Raw genomic sequence first — 25,410 nt, forward strand, 5'->3', positions numbered from 1 at the left:
AAGAAAATGATATCGGATCAAAATAGTAATCGATTAATTTCTTTATTCGTTTTAGGAATTAAGTTGGTTACTAGTTGTGTACACAATCTGTGGAATTTTAGTTTTAAATGTTTAATATAAGTTTAATAGCGTATGCATTTAATAAAGCACGATCCGCATCTAGACAGGACGATAAATAGTACTCAAGGTAAGCAATAATGAAGTATGAGGATAGTCGTATTGTATGTCCTTTACCTTTTTTGAATGCATCTTTGTATCCAAACAAGCCTGGTCTTGTAAACTTGATGATGAACTTATACCTGGATCGTAGGGCCATAATTTTAGCGTTTAAGCTATTTTGGCCCGTCTGATAAAGGTCTTCTTGTAGGTTTCTCACAATTGATATACAGTTAAGTCCGGTAATCTTGCGCGTCCGGTAATCTTGCGCACTCCGCAGTTACGACGAAGAATGCTTTTTTTAGTGATGAAAGATGAAATTTCACATTTTTAAGAATTAACGGATTTCAAATTTACTTATTCCATGCAAAATAAAAATTCGATTATTACATTCTAACACCGGTTGCGTCATCTTTATACATCATACATGTATCGTAAACACTGACATACTTACGATAAATTCGACATGAATCACACATTCCCTGCAGTCTTTAGCGTTTTCATACTTTATATTAAATTTATAATAAGAATGCATAAATCCAACGTGTAATTTAGCATTCCATAGCACAATATCCGATCAGTTATGGTATTTTTCGGCCATTGAAAATATATCGCATCAGACGACATTGTCATTATTTCCCGCCATTCTGTCAATCCAAATTTGGTATGGTCTCCGCATGCGCAATAGCCTAGTTTTGATATTTTCTGTAAACTATGGAAACATGATCGGGGTAAAATTAAACCTGTTATGCATAAACATTTTTCACGCTAGAAATCAATTATTTTATATTTTTATTGTGTTTTTTTTGCTACAGTCAACAGAATGCCACCATCATCATCAAATAAACCGAAATATCCGCATTAAATTAGAATGGTTTTACAAACTGCTTTTTTAATAATTTTCTGGAATGTGTTTTTGTCCCTAAATGGACACCATATGTCTACAATATTGCCTAAATGAGGTCATTACATCATGTGCGCAACATTACCGGACACTGTGATAGTTTGAAAATGAGGTGAGTCATGTTTGTTTTGAAATCAAATAAGACAGTTCTTCACTGAATTAACCAGATATTTTTGCGTTAATAAGCACATGAACTTCTTATTTTCATAATACATTTAGATATTTTGTTGTCAATTTATAAAAGAACATGTTTTAAAACCAATTGACCCTTAAATGCGCAAGATTACCGGACAGCATCGTATAACTTATTAATTTCATTGTGCGGAATGTGCGCATTATCCCATAACTAGTTCTTCTTGAATGCTCTGAGCTTTTATGAGTACATACGTACAGCTCATAGTTCTTCTTGATAAGACCTAATTCAATGTAAAAAAATAATGTCTCACATATGTCCATAAAATCGAGTTCAATCAACCTAATACATCGTAACAAACACAATAAATGTTACCATCGACACCCGTTTGCGTGTATATTGTTAAGAAATGCTCAAAACATAAACTTGATAACAAATCGTTTATGATGGAAGTTGTGAATTGTCGATAAGTGCAAAGCAAAAGAAAAGGTTACACTGCACAAATTGTTTTCACCGTAGTATCTGACGATCTGGTCTTATGGTAGCAGTTGAAATTGTATTGCGTATAACAGTGTAGTTTGAATTAGGACACATTCTTATTATTATTCTCTCTGCGATCGGATAAGTGGTAGAGTCCTTGCTTTTAGATACGGCATTTTAGAAACAGTTATTGCGCTGTATACTAATTGAACTGAAAATCCGGAAAAAAACTGGATGTAGTGTTGGGTGTTCTTACAGTCTTCGAAATTAGCACACGCCCGATTGCCCGTGGCGAGTAAAATTACTGCCGGGCACATACAAAAATTGACGTTTGTGGCCTGCCGGGCATGTAAATTATTGAAGCCAATTGACAGTTTATAAAAAAAAATCGTAAGCGGTTCTTGATATTTGCAGATCTATTTTTCAATTTTGCGAACAAACACCTTGCCATAAGTTGTAAAACAATGAAATTCGATTTGTTTAACAACACGCACCTGCTTGCACACGTCATCGTTATTGTTTTTGACCGATGCAGTTCGGTCACATTCGGTTCTTATCAACAGTTACTCTAGACATTAATCAAGAAGATGCTTTTTGAATCGATCATTTCAATCAAGTAATACGCTTCTGTTTTTGTCAATGTAAACAAATGTCATTGTCGACATAGAGGCAGTATCTTAGGTATGTTGATGGGGCTAAGCCCGATAAAGCACTTCCAAAATAGAAAATTGACAATGATTTAGAGAAAAAGGAAGCCAAGAAATGGTACGAGGACACCAGAGAACGCTCTTTTCAAGAGCACTGGTGTAACGATCGACTGTCTTAATTCTAGTGATTGATTAGATGTAATTGTATTCACTACTATTGAAACAAATGTTCTGCTTTACTATGTGTAGCATGTAAGTGTTAAAATGTTGTGATTTGTTATAATTTTGGTTAAAAAAGTTTGGGCATTTAAAAAATATGTTGGGCATGTAAAAATTCTTAAGTAACTGGCCCGACTGGCATGTAACTTTTCAAAGCTAATTTCGAAGACTGTTCTTACATGCCTAGAGATAAGGCAGTTATATGGAATACTTAATTAATATTTTATTTTTTAATGCTATACGATTAAGTATTTAATTAATAAACGGAATGAAATAAATATTAGCATAAACGTATATAGATGTATGTCTACTTATGAACATATTGTAAAGCTTGATAATGTGTGTGATTATGAAATAAATATTAAAATAAAAGTGCATAGATGTATGTCTCCTAGTGAACATAATGTAAAGCTTTGATAATGTGTGTAAATATTGAAATACATATTAAAATAAAAGCATATAGAACCCGTCCATTGCAGGTGTCTATCCGTATGGTCGTTCGTTAGTGGGAGACAGTGGACTGAGAGAGACGTTTAAGAGTGTTGAGTGCTTGAGGCTGTCTGTATTAAAGACTTTGTTGACTAAAGAGATGGGTGAAAGTGTGTTATGGGTAGGGAAGGTTGCGTTTTAAAGAATTGTTCTGTATGTGTGTGTGATCTTTGTCAGTGTTGTTGGAGGTGCTGTGCAAAATGCGGATGTGTTGGTGTGATAGGTGTTTTGGAGAGATTTTTAACCAGGTTTTCCGAAGGAAAAAACTGGTTATTAGATTGGCGAATGCGGGCGGGCTGGCTGGCGGGCGGGCGGAACAAGCTTGTCCGGGCCATAACTATGTCGTTCATTGTCAGATTTTAAAATCATTTGGCACATTTGTTCACCATCATTGGACGGTGTGTCGCGCGAAATAATTACGTCGATATCTCCAAGGTCAAGGTCACACTTTGAGTTCAAAGGTCAAAAATGGCCATAAATGAGCTTGTCCTGGCCATAACTATGTCATTCATTGTGAGATTTTAAAATCATTTGGCACATTTGTTCACCATCATGGGACGGTGTGTCGCACGAAAGAATCACGTCAATATCTCCAATGTCAAGGTCGCCACGACTAAAAATAGATTTTTTTAAAAACAAACTTTCAAAGGGGGTTAATTTTGTTTGTTCATTTCAAAAGTTCAGTTTGAGTTTTCTCCCTTTATCAGATTTTTTTTCACAATGAAAACCTGGTTTTGTGACAATTTTGTCCCTTGTTCATTTGATTATTGTCACTGATTAAAATGTAATGATAAACAGACAAGAATAACAAGCGAATAATATATATATATATACTGGAATTTCCCCAGGAATTTGGTCAGGCACTGCGGCAGGCAGTTGGTGTCGAATTCTTTAAATACTTTCTAAATGTTATAAATCAAAATCCTCACTACTTTGGAGCTACATGTACCATATCACAACATTTCTTTTAATATTCATGTATGTGTCCTCAGTTCATTTCATTCAAGTCATATATTATAATATAAAATAACAACCAAAATAAACAGAAAGCAAAACAAATATTGAAAAACATTCTTTGACCCATGGAAAATCTTGCTTCCAACTACTGGTCGTTTATTAGATTGTATTCTGTCATGCACAAAGACTAAAGAAAAATGTGTTGCAGGTATATAGCGAATTCCGTAAATATGAGAGAAACTATATATCTATTGGATCTGAATATATTAAATATTGGTACTGTTAAGTTAAAGTCGCCGTTAAGAAAATAATGTGAACACATTTTAAAGTCTCTATTACGCTCAAAATCAACGAAAATTTTGTTGAGTATTTCGTAAAAAAAAGTTAACACCTTAACAATCAGTGTTCCTTATAGCAATATCCAAAATTTCAACGCTAGATGTGGTATGATTACATAGATTTTTGTAGATACAAAATGCGCGTGTTTATTTATTTGTGGCCACAATTAATTTCCGCGAATATTTCTATTCATACGACACACGAACACCATTTTAGTGTCCATGTGTCGTATGAATAGATATGCAAAACAATAATGAAAACGAGCATTTTGTATCTACAAACATCTATTTTACCAGTCCACATCTGGCGTTGAAATTCCGGCAATTGCCATAAGGAACACGGATTTTTAATTGGTTAAGTTTATTTTACGAACAATTGTATGAAATGTTCTTTGATTTTGAGTAGTAATGTTACTTTAAATGGTCAGGAGCAATCAAATAAGACGCTTGATTCCAATTAATTGTATTTATAACTTAAATTACGCACAATAGCAACACACATCAGTTACGGTTTATTTTTGAAGTAAGTTCTTTATACTTTTTTATTTTCTGCAATAGTCGTAAACAATAAAAATATTTAAATGATCACTGTGGTGTAGTGGATATAGTGTCCGCCTAGTGATCGGGAGGTCACGGGTTCGAACCCACTGGGAGCGTTCCTTTGATCTCCCCCAAAAGACACCAAGTACTGGTTCTAGTCCCAGGAAATGGACTTGAGAGCGTTTATATAAGCCTACAGCTTTCGATGCAATCGAGCTACAATAAATAGGTTTTAAACTATTTAAAATAAAACAAACAAAAAGTTTGAGCATATCTTTAATTGCTCTTACTCCACATGTACCGGTAATAATAGATCATTATCAGCCATTATTAGGGGACAAACACCATAACTGATCCCCATGAACGACCTGTAAATCGTTCATATGTGTTATCTAAGCCCCTTAAGCACACATTAAGAGCGTGCATGTTTTGATTGAACATTGGCCAAATGCAGACAGCAAGTGCTTGTGAGAATTTCAAGTGCAGGCATTTTAGCCCGCTGGGCTAAAATTGCCTGGGGAAATCATAATTCTTATAATCCATGCATTACACTTTTGTTATTTTCTATTTTGTATATGGCTAAACGCAACTGTATGCTTTAGAGCTAATACATGTTGCTGCTGTAGATGTTGTATTATACATGTAATTCCCTTACGGCAGATCTAAGGGTCGTCGTTCCTTTTGTTTCTTCCAAAAGTCTGTTGTCTGACCGCTATTCATATACAATTAACATAAGTATTAAAAATTTGAGCAAATTAAACATGTCCTTGTCAAGATATTCAAATGTTTGGTGTATCAATCCTAGAATTCTTTGTGCTTTACATGTGATATTAGAAAAATGTTGATCAAAATTGAGCTTATTATCAAAAGTTATTCCCAAATCTTTCTCATTTGTCACGGATTCAACATACACAAAATTTCCATCCTTCTCTCTTATAGAGTATCTGAACACTTCTTCATTACTTCCTATGTGCATGACCTTCCATTTATCGGCATTAAAGGACAATTTCCACTTTTCACTGCGGTCACAAAGTTTGTCAAGATCAGCCTGAAGCTTTTCACACTCTTCAATATTGGGAACTTGTGAATATAATTTAGTATCATAAGCAAAGATTTTCACTATTCCAGAGACAACATCAGGCACAGGTTTTTTTTTACCTTATATAACAGACGCCGAATATCGGCGTCTTCCCCAAGCAATCTAGGCTACTTTTTTACCCTTTCCAGACCGAAAAATTCCCCAAGCGGAAGCTTTTCCCCTCCATATAACAGTTCAAAACAATTGAATTTTACAACAAATTCTCTCGAAATCGTACAAAACACCGTTTGGTACCCATCCAATTATGGTTCCTAACCCGTACACGCCGTTCTGTACTGTATAAATGTTACGACAATGATTACCTCTCTTGGCCGATTATGATAACTGTCAACTCGCTTTACGTTAAATGTCACCAAAAAAGGCTAAATGTCGCATAACTGTCGAAATTACCCGAAAAAGCCCCAAAAAATTGCGAATAACGCGGTTATTTCAGCTTCCTTTACAAAAGTTAGTCCACTGCAGCAGTCTGTTCCTGAGCGGTCTGAAACTGCCACAGCCAGTCCCTGTCAAGGTCAACTCAGTCTGGCACAGCCGGCCACAGTTAGTCCCTGTCATAAAGTGATCACTTTGACAAAGTCGGTCATAGTCTGTCCCAGCCAAGATGATCAAGGGAAATGCCTCTGTTAAATTGTGTAATAACATGTAACTTAACCACAAATATTGATGTATGAAGAAAATAACAGTCTTTTTTGTTTTTTTTTACCCAATTAACAGTAAAAGTAAGACCCTAAAAAAATTTCCCCTATTAAGGAAAAAATGCGCGCGATTTATCTCTAAAAGTGGAAAATCGCGTGTGAAATTTCCCCAAAAGTGGAAAATCGCGCGTGAAATTTCCCCATTCTAAGGGCAAAAGGCCCCTTCCCCTATAACCCCAAAAAAACCCTGAGGCAAGTCATTGATAAAGCAGAGAAATAGAATTGGACCTAGTACACTTCCTTGGGGTACTCCACTTACTACATCAGCCCATGAAGAAACAGATGAACCAACCCGTACACACTGTGTCCTGTTATGTAAAAAGTCTCACCCAGTTGAAAAGTTGACCTTCAATTCCCAATTTTTTCAGCTTAAACAGCAGCCAATCATGAGATACACGATCAAACGCTTTAGCAAAATCAAGATAAATAATATCTATTGGTACTCCAGTCTTGCATATTTGCCCATTCATCAAAAATTTCTAGAAGCTGAATATCACAAGAAAGTCCTGACATGAAACCATATTGAGCATCTGCAAAAAGTCTGTTGGAAACCATATGAACTGTTTATCTTTCTCTAATCAATTTTTCACAAAGCTTGCATACATGCACAACTGATGTTAAACTAACAGGTCTATAGTTTGATGGGTCCTTTTTGTTTCCTTTTTTAAAAATTGGAAACACAATGGCCTTTCTCCAATCATCTGGAATAACTCCTTCATTCAATGATTTGTTGAAAAGCAATGTTAATGGTTTAACCAACTCATTTGTAGCTTCAGTTCACTAAGCACTTAAGGATGAATACAGTCTGGTCCTGGTGACTTTTCTGGGTGTATTAACTTAAACACTTTTAAAACCTCAATTTTACTAAAACTTATGTGATTTAAAAATTCAATGTCATCCATGACTTCTATGTGTTCTCCTGTTTCAATCTCTGCTTTCACAAAAACACTGCTGAAAAAAGTGTTGAGTAAATTGGCCTTTTCTTCATTAGTTTCTGCCTCCGAATTATCAGGCTTGATCAATGCACCGATAGTGTCTTTGTTTTCCTTTTGGAGTTCACATACCTCCAGAAGGACTTTTTTTAACTTCTGAAGCTACTTTCTTCACGTAAGATTTTTTACTATTTTTTATTGCCTTTGCACACTCTTGTCTGCTGCTTGCCAGGGTTGGCATATTGACCGGTCAATTGAGTATTGACCGGGCCGGCGGTCAATACCCGGTTAAAACCGGTCAATACTGGTCATTACTGGTCTTTACTGGTCAATACTGGTCGATTGAAAATTGTAGCATTTAAACATTACAAAGGAGCCATTTTATATTAAATCAATAATTATTCTGTAATTGATAAACTTTTTGCTGAGTTATTTTTTGTAAAAAAAATCTTTAAAGCTGTAAAAAGTTACTTCTTTATTATTTACGGAAACAGCCTCAAATACATAAGGACTAAGGCAATATCTTTATCTCAGTGTATCACATCTGTTACTAAAGTACTATTGTAGGTACCATTGCATTTCACTTATCTATTGATATATCTATTTGATAAGCAGATGGACAAACAGAACTCTTGTGTATTCTAGGGTTATAAATCTGGCCTCTTAGTTGGTTATAAAATGCATGCAGTGTTATGTCTCTGATATTGACAATTAAGCAAATCTGCCCTTCGGCTATTTCATATCACTCACACAAAAGAAGATTACATTGTACTTACTATTAATTTAATAGTTACTTCTAACTTGTTTCCTTTCTGTATTAAGAGGGTATTTTTCCTTTTCATATTAAAAAGTTCAATTGGTATTCAAATGAATAAACAATCAAAGTTCTTGATTTTGCCAACAAATTATGTTTTCCAATTGTGGGTCTACTCTTCTTTTCAATTATTTTTTTCTTTTAATAATTATTTCTTATTATACTTTTATATTCTTATATCAATAAAAAAAGTTTTTTACACTATTTTGTTTAAAAAGTATTTAAAGAAATCAATGCAAGAATACATGACAAGTAAGGATTGTGTCAAAAAGGTGCCATTTAAGGCCCTATTATCAGTTTTGGGTGCCCCAACCTGTATAGGTGAGAAGACTGTTAGAAGACTGTGGGGACAGTGGGGTATGAGGAACAACGCATACACAGTAATTTACAGGTTCTTGTTGAATCAAGCACAGAATTATCTGAGCATCATAATTCATTAGAATTGAAAAAAAGTTCAATCGACCAGAAAAATCCAATTGACCAACTTTGACTTATTTGCAAAATTTTGAGAGATTGGCCTACAAATTGCATGAACAGGTATAAAATAGTGGGTATTAATAGCTTAAGACATTATTTGCAACATGTCTGTTTAATTTATATTATCAATATTGTTTAATTAGGCATGGAATATAAATTAAAATTGGGGGTAAAGTTCAATTGACCAGTATTGACCAGTAATGACCACATCGGGAGTATTGACCGGGGCGGTTTTAACCGGTAAAAACCGCCGGTTAAAACCGGGGGCGGTCGATTGGTGCCAACCCTGCTGCTTGCATATTTCTGATAAGCTATAGGTGATCTTGAGTACCGTAATTACTCTATGTTTTCGGACACTCTAAGTTTTCGGACACCCCTTTTTTTAGCAAAAATAAATATTTTTCGTGACTCTTAATTTTCGGACACACAAGTTATCGTCTATAATTTATGTCTCTAAGTTTTCGGACAGTATATTTTACAGCGCTATTTTACCAAATTTCGGTCATGTTTTCGATATCTTATGACACTTTGATCATGGGGGTTAACAATCAGATTAACATCATAAAACATGACAGGTGCATGCCTGAGGGAAACGGACCATTGCATTTGCGTTATTGGGTAAATAACATTGTAAACCGGTATTAGACAATGGTTTCGCCCGATAGCATAAGCGTAATGACAATTACCAGGGGAAGTGCCAATTAACAGTTCAAATATCTACCGCAATAGCACTACCCCTTCCCAGTAAAATAACTGTGACAAATACTAAACGCTTCAAAGTGTTATGCACCCTTTTGCAAGTTTTACGAACAATGGAAGGTGTTAGACAACAACTGTCTGAAATGAACAAACAAAGAATTCATAGTTTGCTTTTTTATTGCATTAATTACAGGTTCATACTAGCGAGTATCGGTACATCACATGCTCATCTTTGAGCTGGTTGGTCAAAGTACAACCTTGTAGTAACTTTCTGTCAAATAAATTAAGCATTTAAAATTATTTAAAATGCAGTGCAAACATATATAATTGTAATTTAAACTGAACGGCATGGTATTTTACACCGCATGCTATTACCAGTAGTCGTTGATACAATAGACTCTATTTTCTGACACTTCAATTTTCGTCTCTAAGTTTTCGGACACCTGTATTTTGTGAATATTTTTCGTAGCTAAGTTTTCGGACACGAAAAAATTTATTATTTTTAAGTGTCCAAAAACATAGAGTAATTACGGTATTTGTACTTTTTCCAATACTTGTTTTTCTTCTGTATTGCTAATCTAGCGTTTTTATCCAACCACAATGGTGACTGTGCACAACGAATATTTTCAATGTTACGATTTGACTTAAGTGGAATATGTTTGGATTTTACCTCTTCCATAGTAGTTTTAAATAATGTCCATGCACTGTTTGTATCGCTGTTAGTAAATAATATGTTCCAGTCCACAGAAGACAGATCAGCCCTTATACTTTCATAGTCGCCCTTGAAATATTGACGCCTTTCTTGGTGTTCTGATAGATCATCCGTAAATAAACACAGTTTGCAGCACACAACAGAATGATCACTTTTACCAATGGGCGATGTCACAACAACTGAGTTATCCAGTATTGTAGATTCATCGGTAGTGATTATAAGATCCAGACAGCTGGGATTATGACTCTCTCTAAAACGCGTACATTCCTTTACATGCTGATGCAGAAAACAATCCAATACTGTATCAAAAAATTGATGACCATCCTAGTTAATGGCATAGTTACACTCTAGAGTTGTCCAATTAATGTCTTTGAAATTAAAATCTCCCATAATCACATGATGTGAATATTTTAATTGACAGACTTTGTTGATTAATGCAAACAGTCTTAAGTTGTTGGCACAATTAGAGTTGGGACTCCTGTAAATCATTCCAATTAAAATATTGTCTTTCCCTTTTAGTTTCAAATCACACCAGACATGTTCAGCAAATGTAATTGAATCCAATGCAACAACACTTGGAGCTTTCAGTATTTTTTTTACTTATAACATAACACCCCTGCTTCCATCTGTAATTGGACAAAACACATCATAGCCGGAAAATTTAATGTCATTTACACTCAGCTTCTCATGTGCAAATTTGGGAAAACTACACATATACCAAAAATATCTGGATTTTCATTGGCTTAGAATGCTTCCAACTCTGCAACCTTATTTGACAAACTGTCAATGTTTTGTAAAGCCAATTATTAATGAATCCACAAATGAACTTTTGGTACTTGCACTTACATTCGTTTTGTCTGTACTAATGCTCGAATCAGATGTCTCAGTTACAAATGACACAATACTATCTGTACTTTCAGTTAAAAATGATAAATCAGAAGGTAATGAAGAACAATTAACTTTAGAACTATTAAACTGTTTAACATTAACTGTGTTGAACAATAAATCCTCTAGTTGTCATACCTGTCCCCGCTGCCTCTGTGCGGGTAACTTTTGGTTGCTTGACTATTTTATCTCTTCTTATTCCCCAATTCCTATTAGGGTCATTTTTCCTCTTAATTGTCAACTCCTTCCTTAATTCATGATTAATTTCTCTTTGTCTAACGGTAAGGTCCCTTCCAATCCCTACTTTGCTGAATCCTTCATTGTTTTTCATACGAAATGCATTTCTGAGGATCATACCTCTAATGTCCCTACTTTTGATTGTAACTCTTAACGGTCTGACCTTAACTGATTTGTTGTCAAATTTTCCAAGTCTTGTAATAGATGATGCTTCAACATGCCCAAATGCACCTGGTAACCCTAATACTTCTTCAAGAATTGATTTTAACATGTCCTTATCAGCGCTGAGGGTCCCATTACATTAAAAAAGATCAAATTGTTAACCCTTGCACTTTCCTTGTGTCGCTCATCCAAAATATCCTTAACTGTGCCTGATACAACACTGTGTAGGTTTGCTTTCAAATCCGTTATGTTGCCATTACATTCCTGAACATTTTTCGAAAGATTTTTCATCTCGCTCTCCTTTTGTGTACCAATGTTAGCATTTCGAAAACTTTTTTGGATGCCCCTTTACAGCTTTTGCAAAACCATTGAATACCTGTCGTCAGACTTGATAAGAAAATCGTAATCACTTTCGCTCACTCGCTGACATTTTATGTGAAACCAGTTATCTCACAGACTGCACACCAGGGCCTTATCATCAGACAATACCTCTTTGTTGCATTCCTCGCACATTTCATCAGAATCAGACAAAGTCTGGCGCTTTTCCTTTCTCGCTTTCTTACAATTGTTTTTAGCGGCCATGACGCACATGGTTGTGCAATGTTTCTCAAATTCACACACTAAAAACCACTTTACGACACTAATCACACCACTGAATCCTAGAAAAAACACTTCCTAACACAAATAATATTAATACATTGTAAAACCACTTAAGTATCCATATTTTTACTAAAAACACTTAAAAAAATATCCTCAGATTTTTTTTTCCGACTGAACGCTCGCGCATGCGCAAAAGTAGGTATTCTCCAATTACCTTGAGTCGAGCGGTTAAGGAAACAACTAAAATAATTTCTGAATTAATTCAAACAATCCCGCAATAAACGATGTACCTAAAAAGATTAATTTCATTCCCGTAAAATCCATGTCATTGTCAAAAGTGTTTATTTACAGCGTGTTCAACCACACAAAGCCGATAGTTCCATACACACCCGCAATGACATACACTACGCGCGTTGTTTACCTTGAGTTGAGAGGTCACATCCGAAAAGCGAGAGTACTTGATTGCAATAGGCATGAGGTCAACAAAACTTCGAAAATTCGATTCACTGAACAAATTTAGAGTAACTGAAAGATTAATTAAACTTTTTTTATAACTTCTATTTACCATTTAACAAGTTTCCGTTTAATCGGTCGATCTTCTTTTGAACAACATTGACACGAAAAAGTGCTCAAGAATTGAAAAAAATAACAACGTTCGCAATTTGTTCAAATAAAATTTTGGCATATATGTTACTATGAAAAGATTTGATAAAATTATCATCCAATTGGGACAGGGTAAACCCACTGAACATGTGAATATCAGCATGTCACCTATTTTTGCGATGTGCGCGCACAGATTGTTCCATACTTTTTCTGGGAATCGTGAAAGGGTAAAAGAATTTTTAGCCGGATTTTTTTCGAAAAAATCTCGGCTTATAGATTGATGTTGTCGGGCGGGCGGGCGGGGGTGGCGGCGTGCTCGAAAATGTTAAAGTTCTTATTTCATGGTATAACTTTGGTATGCTTGGACCTAGAGTCTTCAAACTTGACATGAAGTTGGCCAGGATTAACAGATGACCACTGGTCATTTCAAGGTCATTCATTTGAAGGTCAAGGTCACTGTGACCTTCAATATAAAAAATGTTAAAGTTGTTATAACTTTGGTATGCTTGGACCTAGAGTCTTGAAACTTGACATGAAGGTTGGCCATAACTAGTTAGTAACCACTGGTCATTTCAAGGTCATTCATTTGAAGGTCAAGGTCACTGTGACCTTGAATGTAAAAATGTTAAAGTTCTTATTTCATGGTATAACTTTGGTATGCTTGGACCTAGAGTCTTCAAACTTGACATGAAGGTTGGCCAGGATTAACAGATGACCACTGGTCATTTCAAGGTCATTCATTTGAAGGTGAAGGTCACTGTGACCTTCAATATAAAAATGTTAAAGTTGTTATAACTTTGGTATGCTTGGACCTAGAGTCTTGAAACTTGACATGAAGGTTGGCCAGAACTAGTAAGTAACCACTGGACATTTCAAGGTCATTCATTTGAAGGTCAAGGTCACTGTGACCTTGAATGTAAAAATGTTAAAGTTGTTATAACTTTGGTATGCTTGGACCTAGAGTCTTGAAACTTGACATGAAGGTTGGCCAGAACTAGTAAGTAACCACTGGACATTTCAAGGTCATTCATTTGAAGGTCAAGGTCACTTTGACCTTGAATGTAAAAATGTTAAAGTTCTTATTTCATGTTATAACTTTGGTATGCTTGTACCTAGAGTCTTCAAACTTGAAATAAAGATTGGCCAGTACTAGAAGATGACCACTGGTCATTTCAATGTCATTCATTTGAAGGTCAAGGTCACTGTGACCTTAAATGTTAAAATGTTAAAATTGTTATAACTTTGGTATGCTTGGACATAGAGTCTTCAAACTTGACATGAAGGTTTGCAAGCACACTTAGATGACCACTGGTCATTTCAAGGTCATTCATTCTAAGGTCAAACAATATGTTACTAATTTGCTAATAAAAAAATTGAGATCAAACTTTCCTAATTGTCAATTCAAGTTCATATTTGTGACCTTAAATGTTATTGTTGTTCATGTATATGCATGCATTCAAAACATAACACAAGGTTTGCTCATGCCTTGAAAAGTACTTACATTTCATTTTGACCTTTGAACAATATTTCAGTAATTTAAGTATTGCATTGACAAAAACACGAAAGGTACTTTCCTGTCATTTAAATCAAAAATCCGGCTTCAATGCGGTCATCTCCGACCGCGGAACTCTTGTCTTTAAAATAAATCAAATACATGAAATTATGAGTTGACTCTTGCGCAGTGGTCTGCAATTTATGTGTAAGTTTAATGAAGAGTACCGAAAAAATATGCACGCATTAGGCATACATTTAGATTATTTCAGTTGAAGTAAGATTTATAAATGCAATTAAACTGTTTTTTTCCTTATTTAAGTCGTGTCTATAATTATTTTCAAGCGTAGCTATGTTAGTAAAACAAAATACTCGGAGCGCATGCATGCGACGTCATCTCGAGAGCCGCGTTTTCAATGTAAACAAAGTGATCGACTTTGGGTCATGCTCGACTCAAGGTAATTGGAGGATACAATGAAAAATATAACATAAGAACCGTGGTTCATTCATCAACATGATTAATTTAATCGAAACTTTCACTGGTGTGAGAAAATTAGAAATGGGTTGCTGCAAAAGTAAGGTGCCCATGTTGACGTGCCTTTTTTTAAAAATGTATTGAATGAAAATAAACACTTCTTCAGAACGGAAATATGAATATAAACACTTTAATGATCTTGTATAAAATTGCCTGTACATTTCTGTCACACATGGTCTCATTAGTAAACACAAGTTGGCATTTTGCCTTGGACTGAATAACTGTCAATCTCCAAACAGAAATAAAGTTAGGATATGGAAATGTTCTCTCGATTGAGACATTTGGCGCATGCAAATAATAAATCATATGAAACTACATTTAACAGTAAAGGTTATTTAAAAAGGTTACACTCAACAAATTAAAAACAAATGTCAATAGTCCAGCCCTGTAGCATATGCATATTTGTTGTTTTTTTACCTCAAATGTTAAGTTCACTCTAAGAAGTTGAAGATCAAATTTTTACCAGAAAATGGCTTGTTTTTGACATTAAGTGGAGTTTTTAGACAAAGATTGAATGTCACTATGTAGGCATCTCTGCTTAATGGACACATGTTTTGTTTTTGTATTTCAGAGTAATCTAAACATATAAAAAGATATGGGTCCAAAACCAGTCAGTTTTCCTGAAGAAGACAGAGGTGAGCACCATAGAATCATAATCTTTAATACAATTAAAATGTATAATGTGGTTTAAGTTTAATGTCTTAAAGTTCTATTTCAGTCTTTAATTAATGGTTAAAGTTAAGTAAATCGTAAATCACAGTCTTACCTTTGGACTATGATTTTCAGCGATTCTGAACAAGGTTAACAGCCTGTTGTCTCAGCTGCACGTGGACAGACAGGTGGGGAGTGTGGAGGAGATAGGGGCTGGTGTGTTTGTCACGCTCTTCGAGGGGCTGTGTGGGGAGCAGCTCACAGGTGAGCGCTTGGCTGTGGACCCATGACTTTGAATATTTTGCACTTCTACATCTAGCTTAAAACAGATACATTTTGTGGGTTAATTGTGAGACCATGTTGTATCTGCTTATAATTGTTTTCTTTTATAATCTGTTCATCTTAAAGAATGCAATTATGAAATGGAAGTTTGGAATATTAAAGTTAAACAAGGAACATAAAGCACTTAGTTACGATAACTTGTATTCAGTAATTTATATTAACAGTATGACTGTGCTTTAGCCTTTAGTTCCAGCAGTAAGCCAGGAGCAATCTGTTTTGTATTCAAATGTTTATGTACTGTTAAAGAATATAATCCTTGATCTGAGAAAATAGGGCTAAATGCATAAGAGTAAAGTGAAGTCATAGATAACCTGTAACCTGTTCAGTCTGCACAGGCTAAGCAGAAACATCACCTTTCTCTATTATTGTATTTTTGTTTAAAGGATGTCTCTCATTAGTGAAAATCCAGTTTAGACGGGAAATGTTGTCCCTCATTAGCCTGTGCAGACACATGCTTGTCTGTACCTGCTAATCTGGTATGACACTTTGCTCACATGCATCCAATCCCCAGAGAGAGGCCCATATACAATCTATCCCGGCAGGTATTGTCCGTTCAGCGGACACAAGAGAGGATGAGGTACATAACTGCCAGGTGGTGATAGACTCACTGGCTGGTGACGTCCTACATACGTCCCTCACACACATTGCCGGCGCTGATATCATCGACGGGAGCAGAGAGGCGATATCCAACCTGCTCGAAATCTTCAGTGGTCTTCTGGAGTACATGCTCAACAAGATTGACAGTGACATATCCACTGATAATGGTATGAATACTGACTTTTTCCACTATTTTAGTGAGACTTGCTCTGGAAAAACAGGGCTTAAAGTAAAGTTTAGCCCCAGATTAGAGTGTGCATTCCATACAGGCTAATCAGGGATGACACTTTCCTCTTTTACTAAATTTTCTGTTTAAAGGAAGCATCTAGCCTTAGAATCCAGTTTAGGAGGAAAGTGTGTACCTCAATTAGCCTGTGCTTACTACACAGGCTAATCTGGGACAATACTATTTGCATGGGACAACACTATGCACATGCATAAAGTCCCGTTTTCCCAACACATTGCTAAAATGTTCTATTTTCCTCTATGTAATATTTTATCTGCAGCTCTAAGGAATCAGGATCTTGGCAAATTTTGTAAGCAGCTGTCAAACAATGTTTTAGAATATTTTCTCCCTAAAAAGGAAACTAAGTGACTTCCAATGAAATCTAAATCGTAGACTGTAAAACAAGGCAGTGTCATGTTCTGTCAATTTTCTTCATATAGATGAGGATGACCAGAATTTGACGACAGATGACCCGGATCGTATCACACGTGACGAGATTGATGACATCCTTGACATGGAGTTACGACGGGAGAGACTCATGCATGAGGCTGTGGCTGTGAAGAATGGGGGACCAACAGTCGCTTGGGAGGAGGAGTGAGTGAAATGATGGCTGGCATATTTAAGCCTTTTATCTGGGGAAACTGGGCTTAAACCATTTGTGTAAAGTGTCGTCCCTGATTTGTCTGTGCAGTCTGCATGTGCAAATCAGGGAGGACACTTAACGTTTTTATGAAATTTGTTTGTTGAAAGGAAGTCTCTTTGTAAAAGAATTCCATCATGGGCGGAAAGTGTTGTCACTAATTAGCCTGTGCAGACTGCATAGGCTTACCTGGGACACCTAGTTTTCCTATAACGAGACTTGTATTGCTATAGTATTATGGGTTTGATGTTTTGATTGTGGCAACAAAGTGAATTGATAAGTATTGATGCATTGGTTATTTATATGTGAAATTGCGGCGTTCAGCTGTATCTTTGGAATACCACATTTATCCTCTAGCTGCAGTTGTTTATTGTCATGCATTTTATGCCGTAAATCTTTAATGTCTGCAGGCCAAGTCCAAATAAGAAACATGCAGAGCAAAGGAAAACTCAGGATGTACAGAAGCAGGGGAAACCCCAAGAAATGCAAAAGTCAACAAAACCTCAAGAACCACAAAAGTCTGGGAAACCTCAGGGCATAGAGAAGCCACAGACTAAAACAGGTCTGCATTTAGCACTTTGATCAGTTGCTTTTTGTCACTAATAATATTCTTTCATTTTAGATTAGCATTTATACTAAACAAACAAAATCAACATAGGAGGATTATGTTTCGATTATCTGTTTAATTTCAATTATTTGCCATTTAGAATTTTTAATCATGAAGTAATGTCATGATTACCTAAAAAAATTATTTATACTTGTAAAATTATATCCCAATCTTGTGAATCATTACTCCTATGTTAATGATGCTATTGGTGTATTTCAATACCCCACAGAAGACTAATGACCTAAAGTTTTTTTTTTTATATCAGCGTTCTAGATAAGCTGCGCATCAGCGTAAAATATGCATTAGAAATATCAAGATACGCTCAATTCATCATTTACGCGCCAATCTGGACTTACGCAAATGATGTAAATTCTCTGCGTACAATGTAAACAAAAAATATAAACAGCTGATTGTCTTTCGCCAAAATATGTGACTGGTTATCGTAAAAATTAGAGCTAATTTGTGCGCTGGATTGTAGAAATAGTTAGCCAGTCGGTATGTATACTCTGTATCATATAGACGCATGGTAAATTTAGTATTAATTTTTTTTAAAGACAGTCAAGCGCTCATGTGTTTATTAAATTACATGAAGAGGTCAGCATGGCTTCTTCGAAGGCAAAACAAATTACTAATCTCAAAGTAAAATTGAATCTTTTTATACGGCAAAAGTTGTATCGAGTAAAAACATTGTACTGCCAATACTGAATGATTTGATTTCCTGATTTCAAATAAAAAAGGACAAACGCTACTAAAACAACTGTTGAAAGTTGGCAAAAAAGTTTTCTGTGGCTAAAGGTGGTGGAAGCCTATAATCCAAGGACAGTTAAAAAATAAAAAACACTGTTTAACATTATTAAAGTAGTGTGTCTGTACCACGGCTATATTCTTGTTTTACTTTTCGCAAATAACCCTTCAAGCAAGGCAAAATCTGACCATTTACCCCCATGCTTTGGAACGTGGGGGTATTTACCCACATAGGACAAAAATTATCTATATCGCTATATATTAATATACCAAAATTAATATATCTTGGTATATTAACATTTTTTCCCAACATTTTGGGAATGGTTAAAAGTGTTCCAATTTAAGTCAAAACAACATGATTTTTATGTCCCCCACCACTATAGTGGGGGACATATTGTTTTTGCCCTGTCTGTTGTTTGGTTTGTTGGTTGGTTTGTGTTTGTTAGTGCAAACTTTGACATTTGCAATAACTTTTGCAATATTGAAGATAGCAACTTCATATTTGACATGCATGTGTATCTAATAGAGCTGCACATTTTGAGTGGTGAAAGGTCAAGGTAGCCCTTCAAGGTCAAATATATGGGTCAAAATCATTAATTTAATGTACACTTTTGCAATATTGAAGATAGCAACTTCATATTTGACATGCATGTGTATGTATCTCATGGAGCTGCACATTTTGAGTGGTGAAAGCTCAAGGTCATCCTTCAAGGTCAAAGGTCAAATATATGGGGACACAGTGTTTCACAAACACATCGCTTGTTCACAATGCAAAGAGCGCAGCCCAATTCCCAAAATAATTGAAATAAAAAACATTCTCCCTGTCTAACTCTCCCTGTCTAACCAGGGTTCCCGCTGTCGATCGCCATTGTCGCAGATGGCCCCAAATTTAAAGATCTGGCGACAACTTTTCTCAAATGGCGATTTTGCGAAAATCCACATTTTTTCGGCGTAAAATTTCCTTAAATGACATAAAACGCTCTGTTTACCAGCCGGTTTTCGGCAGTCGTAATTCTATAGATTTCCATGACGTAAGCGATAATGCAGTAATCAATGGAGCATGCCGACTGCCGCAAAGTAGCATGTTACCGTGATAATTGGAATACCCGATAATTGTGTGGGGTGTTGTTACAAGTTATCTTAATTGGTCGTCAGTTTTATTGCTTCAGAGATAGGAAAACCTTGAAATATACCGACTTTGCGCTTAAGTGTGAAGTGTTTGTAACAGTAAACGAAGAAGATTAAAGTCTGTTAGGTTGACAACAATGACAATCAAAAAGTTAAGTATCCATTGTTTTTAGCACAATCGGTGTGAGTAAAGGCAATAATTAAACATTTTAAATTGATTGCTGCTATATAAACGTGAAATAATAGTTTCTGTTTCACTCGTAAAAATGGCAAATTCAGAGTGTATGACGCCTAGTAAAAAGCAAACTTTAGAATCAGATAATGTTGAGACTCCTTCAAAAATGCAAAAAACTCTAAATTCACCAGCTAACAGAAATTTCAAAGACTCTTGGCTATCAGAGTTTCCGTTTCTTAAATATGACTTAAAGACAAAATCTATGCTGTGTGAACTCTGTATAACCTCAAAACTTCACAATTCATTTACTACAGGATGTACAGTGTTGAAGAAGGAAAACATTGTTGCATTTGTGATTTATGTTAGATACTGTCATTATACTGTTGTATTATGTTATTTCATAACTTATTAAATGTGCTGTTGTTAAATGAATTGTTAAATGTGCTGTTATTTAATCAACTTATTAAACATACTGTGAAATGCTAAGTTGTTGCTTGTATTTTTATATCATGATCATCTTTGTCCCAATGTGGCCCCCGGTTGGCGACTACTTTTTAAATTTGGCGAAAATAAGTGGCGACAACTTTTTAAAGCCCAGAGGGAACCCTGCTAACTCTCCCTGTTATACTTTGTGAAGATGAGGGTGAGACAACAGCAGACCTGATCAAGGAGAGTGAAGAGATAGAGCGTCGTCTTGCAGAGACTCGGCAGATCATCCGGGACAACGAGGCCCTAGAGCGCAGACTGGCCGAGACTCGGGCACGGGCGACACAGGCCAGTATGGGACCCACGGAGACTGATAGTCCCCTTGTGGAGCCCAGAGAAACACTGGAGCCCAGATCGGGTAGGCTGTTGTTGATGTTTAATGCGGTGTTAGATATAGATAGCTGTCTTGAATGTAAACGGGATTTTTTAAACATGAAATATTACTATTTGTTTTTCTTTTTTATGGATTTTTTTTATGCCCCCCTTCGAAGAAGAGGGAGTATATTGCTTTGCTCATGTCGGTAGGTCGGTCCGTCTGTCCGTCCAACATGAAACTTCATAGGTACATTGATCATGACTAGCAGATGACCCCTATTGATTTTGAGGTCACTAGGTCAAAGGTCACGGTGACCCGAAATAGTAAAATGGTTTCCGGATGATAACTCAAGAACGCATACGCCTAGGATCATGAAACTTCATGGGTAGATTGATCATGACTTGCAGATGACCCCTATTGATTTTGAGGTCACTAGGTCAAAGGTCAAGGTCACGGTGACCCGAAATAGTAAAATGATTTCTGGATGATAACTCAAGAACGCATACGCCTAGGATCATGAAACTTCATGGGTAGATTGATCATGACTCGCAGATGGCCCCTATTGATTTTGAGGTCACTAGGTCAAAGGTCAAGGTCATGGTGACAATGAAATAGTAAAATGATTTTCGGATGATAATTCAAGAACGCATATGCCTAGGATCATGAAACTTTATAGGTAGATTGATCATGACTTGCAGATGACCCCTATTGATTTTGAGGTCACAAGGTCAAAGGTCAAGGTCACAGTGACCCGAAAAAGTAAAATGATTTTCGGATGATAACTCAAGAACGCTTTTGCCTAGGATCATGATACTTCATAGGTACATTGATCGTGACTTGCAGATGACCCCTATTGATTTTCAGGTCACTAGGTCAAAGGTCAAGGTCACAGTGACAAAAGTCGTATTCACACAATGGCTGCCAGTACAATGGACAGCCCATATGGGGGGCATGCATGTTTTACAAACAGCCCTTGTTTAAAATATGGTTAAAAAAATGTGTAAATTACTTCTTAATGCTCCATGTTATCAAAAAATAAAATTCCTAAGGTATCAAAAGAGTGTAATTAGTGACTTGCAGGGGTTTTCATACACAATTAAGGCTTTTAATATTATTAAACAAGTTGCGGAATTAACTTGAAAAAGGCAGTGAAATAACAGTCATTTTTAGCTCATCTATTTTTTGAAAAAAAATTATGAGCTATTGTCATCACCTTGGCGTCGGCGTTGGCGTTGGCGTCGGCGTCCGGTTAAGTTTTGCGTTTAGGTCCACTTTTCTCAGAAAGTATCAATGCTATTGCATTCAAACTTGGTACACTTACTTACTATCATGAGGGGACTGGGCAGGCAAAGTTAGATAACTCTGGCGTGCATTTTGACAGAATTATGTGCCCTTTTTATACTTAAAAAATTGAAAATTTTGGTTAAGTTTTGCGTTTAGTTTCACTTTTCTCAGTAAGTATCAATGCTATTGCATTCAAACTTGGTACACTTACTTACTATCATGAGGGGACTGGGCAGGCAAAGTTAGATAACTCTGGCATGCATTTTGACAGAATTATGTGCCCTTTTTATACTTAGAAAATTGACAATTTTGGTTAAGTTTTGTGTTTAGGTCCATTTTATTCCTTAAGCATCAAAGCTATTGCTTTCATACTTGCAACACTTACTAACTATCATAAGGGGACTGTGCAGGCAAAGTAATGTAACTCTGACTGGCATTTTGACAGAATTATGTGCCCTTTTTATACTTAGAAAATTGAAAATTTGATTAAGTTTTGTGTTTAGGTCCACTTTATTCCTACAGTATCAAAGCTATTGCTTTCATACTTGCAAGATTTATGAACTATCATAAGGGGACGGTGCAGGCAAAGTTATGTAACTCTGACTGGCATTTGGACGGAATTATGGGCCCTTTATACTTAGAAAATTGAAAATTTGGTTAAGATTTATGTTTTGGTCCACTTTACCCCTAAAGTATCATAGATATTGCTTTCATACTTGGAACACTCACAAACTATCATAAGGGTACAGTAAAAGGACAAGTTGCATAACTCTGGTTGTCATTGTTACGGAATTATGGCCCTTTTTTGACTTAGTAACTTTTAATATATGGTTAAATTTTGTGTTTCGATCCACTCGAAGTATCAAGGCTATTGCTTTCAAACTTCAAATACTTACATGCTATCATGAGGTTACTGTACCTGGCAACTTGAATTTTACTTTGACCTTTGAATGACCTTGACTCTCAAGGTCAAATTATTAAATTTTGCTAAAATTGCCATAACTTCTTTATTTATGATTAGATTTGATTGATACTTTGATGAAACTACTCTTACCTGACATACCACAATAGACTTCACCCAAACCATCCCCCGTGCCCTCCCCTCCTCCCCCCTCCCCTCCCCCTAATTTTTTTTTTTTTTTTAAGATCATCTCACAAATGACCACCACACCCTCACACTATACCCCCCCCCCCCCCCCCCCCCCAATTTTTTTTTTTTTTTTTTTCTTTTTTTTTTAAGATCATCTCACAAATTATCACCACACCCTCACACTATACACCCCCCCCATTTTTTTTAAAAAACGGTTATGTTTGAAATACCGTCCAACCATCGCACCCAAAACCCCCCCCCCCCCCCCGATTTTTTTTTTTTTTTTCGCTTTTTTGGAAGATAATGTAATAAATGTCCACAACCCCACACTATACACCCCTCTTCACTCCACTCCTCCCTCCTTTGTGATTGAAAATGAGAGTACCCTTCACCTTTAAAAAAAAAATAGATGAGCGGTCTGCACCCGCAAGGCGGTGCTCTTGTTTAAATTAAGCATTAAATTAACGAACAGTTTATTTTCCCCTTTCAAAATTAGAATGTTTTCACTGTATGTGCTAGGAGGGGACAGTACTCTGGATCGCCAGCGCGAGACACGGGCCGACATAATCAGACGCCTGGAGAATGACCCACGCTACAAGTACATGCTACCACCGACCCAGAGCCAGACCCAGGCAGCAGACGAACAGACAGACGAGACTTTCCGCACGCTGCAGAGCATGGTGGAGGAGACGGCTGCCATGGCACGTGCCGCTGTGAAGTGTAACCCGCAGGAGGCGCGCTCTCTACTGCAGTCCATGGAGACAAATAAACGGTGGGTACACCATTTGTGATGTGAGGAATGGAAACACTCATTTCTGTAAATTTCAGTGACTGCCAAAGTGCTCAGGCTTGGGTAGGGATGGAAATTAGGAGGGGCCTACTGGCTTATGGAGTTATACATCGATCTCAATATGTGAAAATAGCCTTAATGCGCGTGCAAAAATTCTCTTGCCAGATAAGTTAATACAGTCTGCACTGGCTTATCAGGTATGACACTAAATGCTTTAATTGAATTTGTTTGTTTAAAGATGTCTCGTCTAAACAAAGATTCAGATGGACATTCTACTGAATGTGAGTTTCAAATGTTGATCAATCAGAAATCTTCAAACCACATGTCATTGAAAAAGATTTTGCAAAACCACAAAAAAATCATGCTGATGAGTATAATTGATTGTATGGTAAGTGTTCTGATAGAATGATTGTGAACATTTGTATGTGTCCATTAAAATCTGTGTATATATATGTATAAAAGTCTGCATGGTGTATGTAGTTTACCAGAGAGATCTCGACGAGAGAGACAGTATGAGGGGTCGAGGTCTAGGACAGCCAAGCGGGCATCCCCGTCTGCCAGACATGCCAGTCCCAAGTCTGCTGAGAGACTGTCAGATAATGAGGTAGGCTGATTTGTACTAAACAGACTGGGCTTGTGATTCATTTATTAGCTCATCTATTTTTTGAAAAAAATATGAGCTATTGTCATCACCTTGGCGTCGGCGTCAGTGTCCTGTTAAGTTTTGCGTTTAGGTCCACTTTTCTCAGAAAGTATCAAAGCTATTACATTCAAACTTGGTACACTTACTTAATATCATGAGGGGACTGGGCAGGCAAAGTTAGATTACTCTGGCGTGCATTTTGACAGAATTATGTGCCCTTTTTATACTTAGAAAATTGAAAATTTTGGTTAAGTTTTGTGTTTAGGTCCATTTTATTCCTTAAGTATCAAAGCTATTGCTTTCATACTTGCAACACTTACTAACTATCATAAGGGGACTGTGCAGGAAAAGTAATGTAACTCTGACTGGCATTTTGACAGAATTATGTGCCCTTTTTATACTTAGAAAATTGAAAATTTGGTTAAGTTTTGTGTTTAGGTAGACTTTATTCCTACAGTATCAAAGCTATTGCTTTCATACTTGCAACACTTATTAACTATCATAAGGGGACTGTGCAGGCAAAGTTATGTAACTCTGACTGGCATTTGGACGGAATTATGGGCCCTTTATACTTAGAAAATTGAAAATTTTGTTAAGTTTTGTGTTTTGGTCCACTTTACCTGTTGGGAATTTGTACATGTTACGACGCTTTCGCGCAATTGCGCGGAACGTCATGTTACGTTAACGTCATAACTGTGAGTTCGTTGTTTATATACATTGAGATTTGAAATAGATTCAGAACTAGACACAACGTTTTCTTCCTTTTATACGATCACAAGACATTTTGGTGCCGTGACAAACTAGTAAATAGTCGAAATATGCAGCTGAACAAGCTCATTGCGATGCGCGACGGTCATCGTCGCCTTATATCCAGAGAACTAGAGAGA

The 25,410-nt window shown here is 36.3% G+C and overlaps 1 protein-coding gene across 2 annotated transcripts in view; it reads left to right on the forward strand.

The window, feature by feature from the left end:
* Positions 1-56: 56 nt before the first annotated feature.
* Positions 57-25,410, forward strand: part of LOC127859421 (centrosomal protein of 95 kDa-like) — a 60,082-nt gene continuing 34,728 nt past the window's right edge. For both annotated transcript variants that reach the window (XR_008039379.1, XM_052396789.1), the window contains exons 1-9: positions 57-187; positions 15,376-15,439; positions 15,591-15,719; positions 16,340-16,561; positions 17,061-17,214; positions 17,671-17,822; positions 20,552-20,758; positions 23,610-23,862; positions 24,361-24,484. Coding sequence is in view for 1 of the 2 variants with exons in the window: in XM_052396789.1 (XP_052252749.1) it covers positions 15,400-15,439; positions 15,591-15,719; positions 16,340-16,561; positions 17,061-17,214; positions 17,671-17,822; positions 20,552-20,758; positions 23,610-23,862; positions 24,361-24,484 (1,281 nt within the window). In the remaining variant the exon portion in view is untranslated. The remainder of the gene's footprint in view (positions 188-15,375; positions 15,440-15,590; positions 15,720-16,339; positions 16,562-17,060; positions 17,215-17,670; positions 17,823-20,551; positions 20,759-23,609; positions 23,863-24,360; positions 24,485-25,410) is intronic.

Source organism: Dreissena polymorpha, chromosome 1 (assembly GCF_020536995.1).
Source record: "Dreissena polymorpha isolate Duluth1 chromosome 1, UMN_Dpol_1.0, whole genome shotgun sequence".
Lineage (NCBI taxonomy): Eukaryota > Metazoa > Mollusca > Bivalvia > Myida > Dreissenidae > Dreissena > Dreissena polymorpha.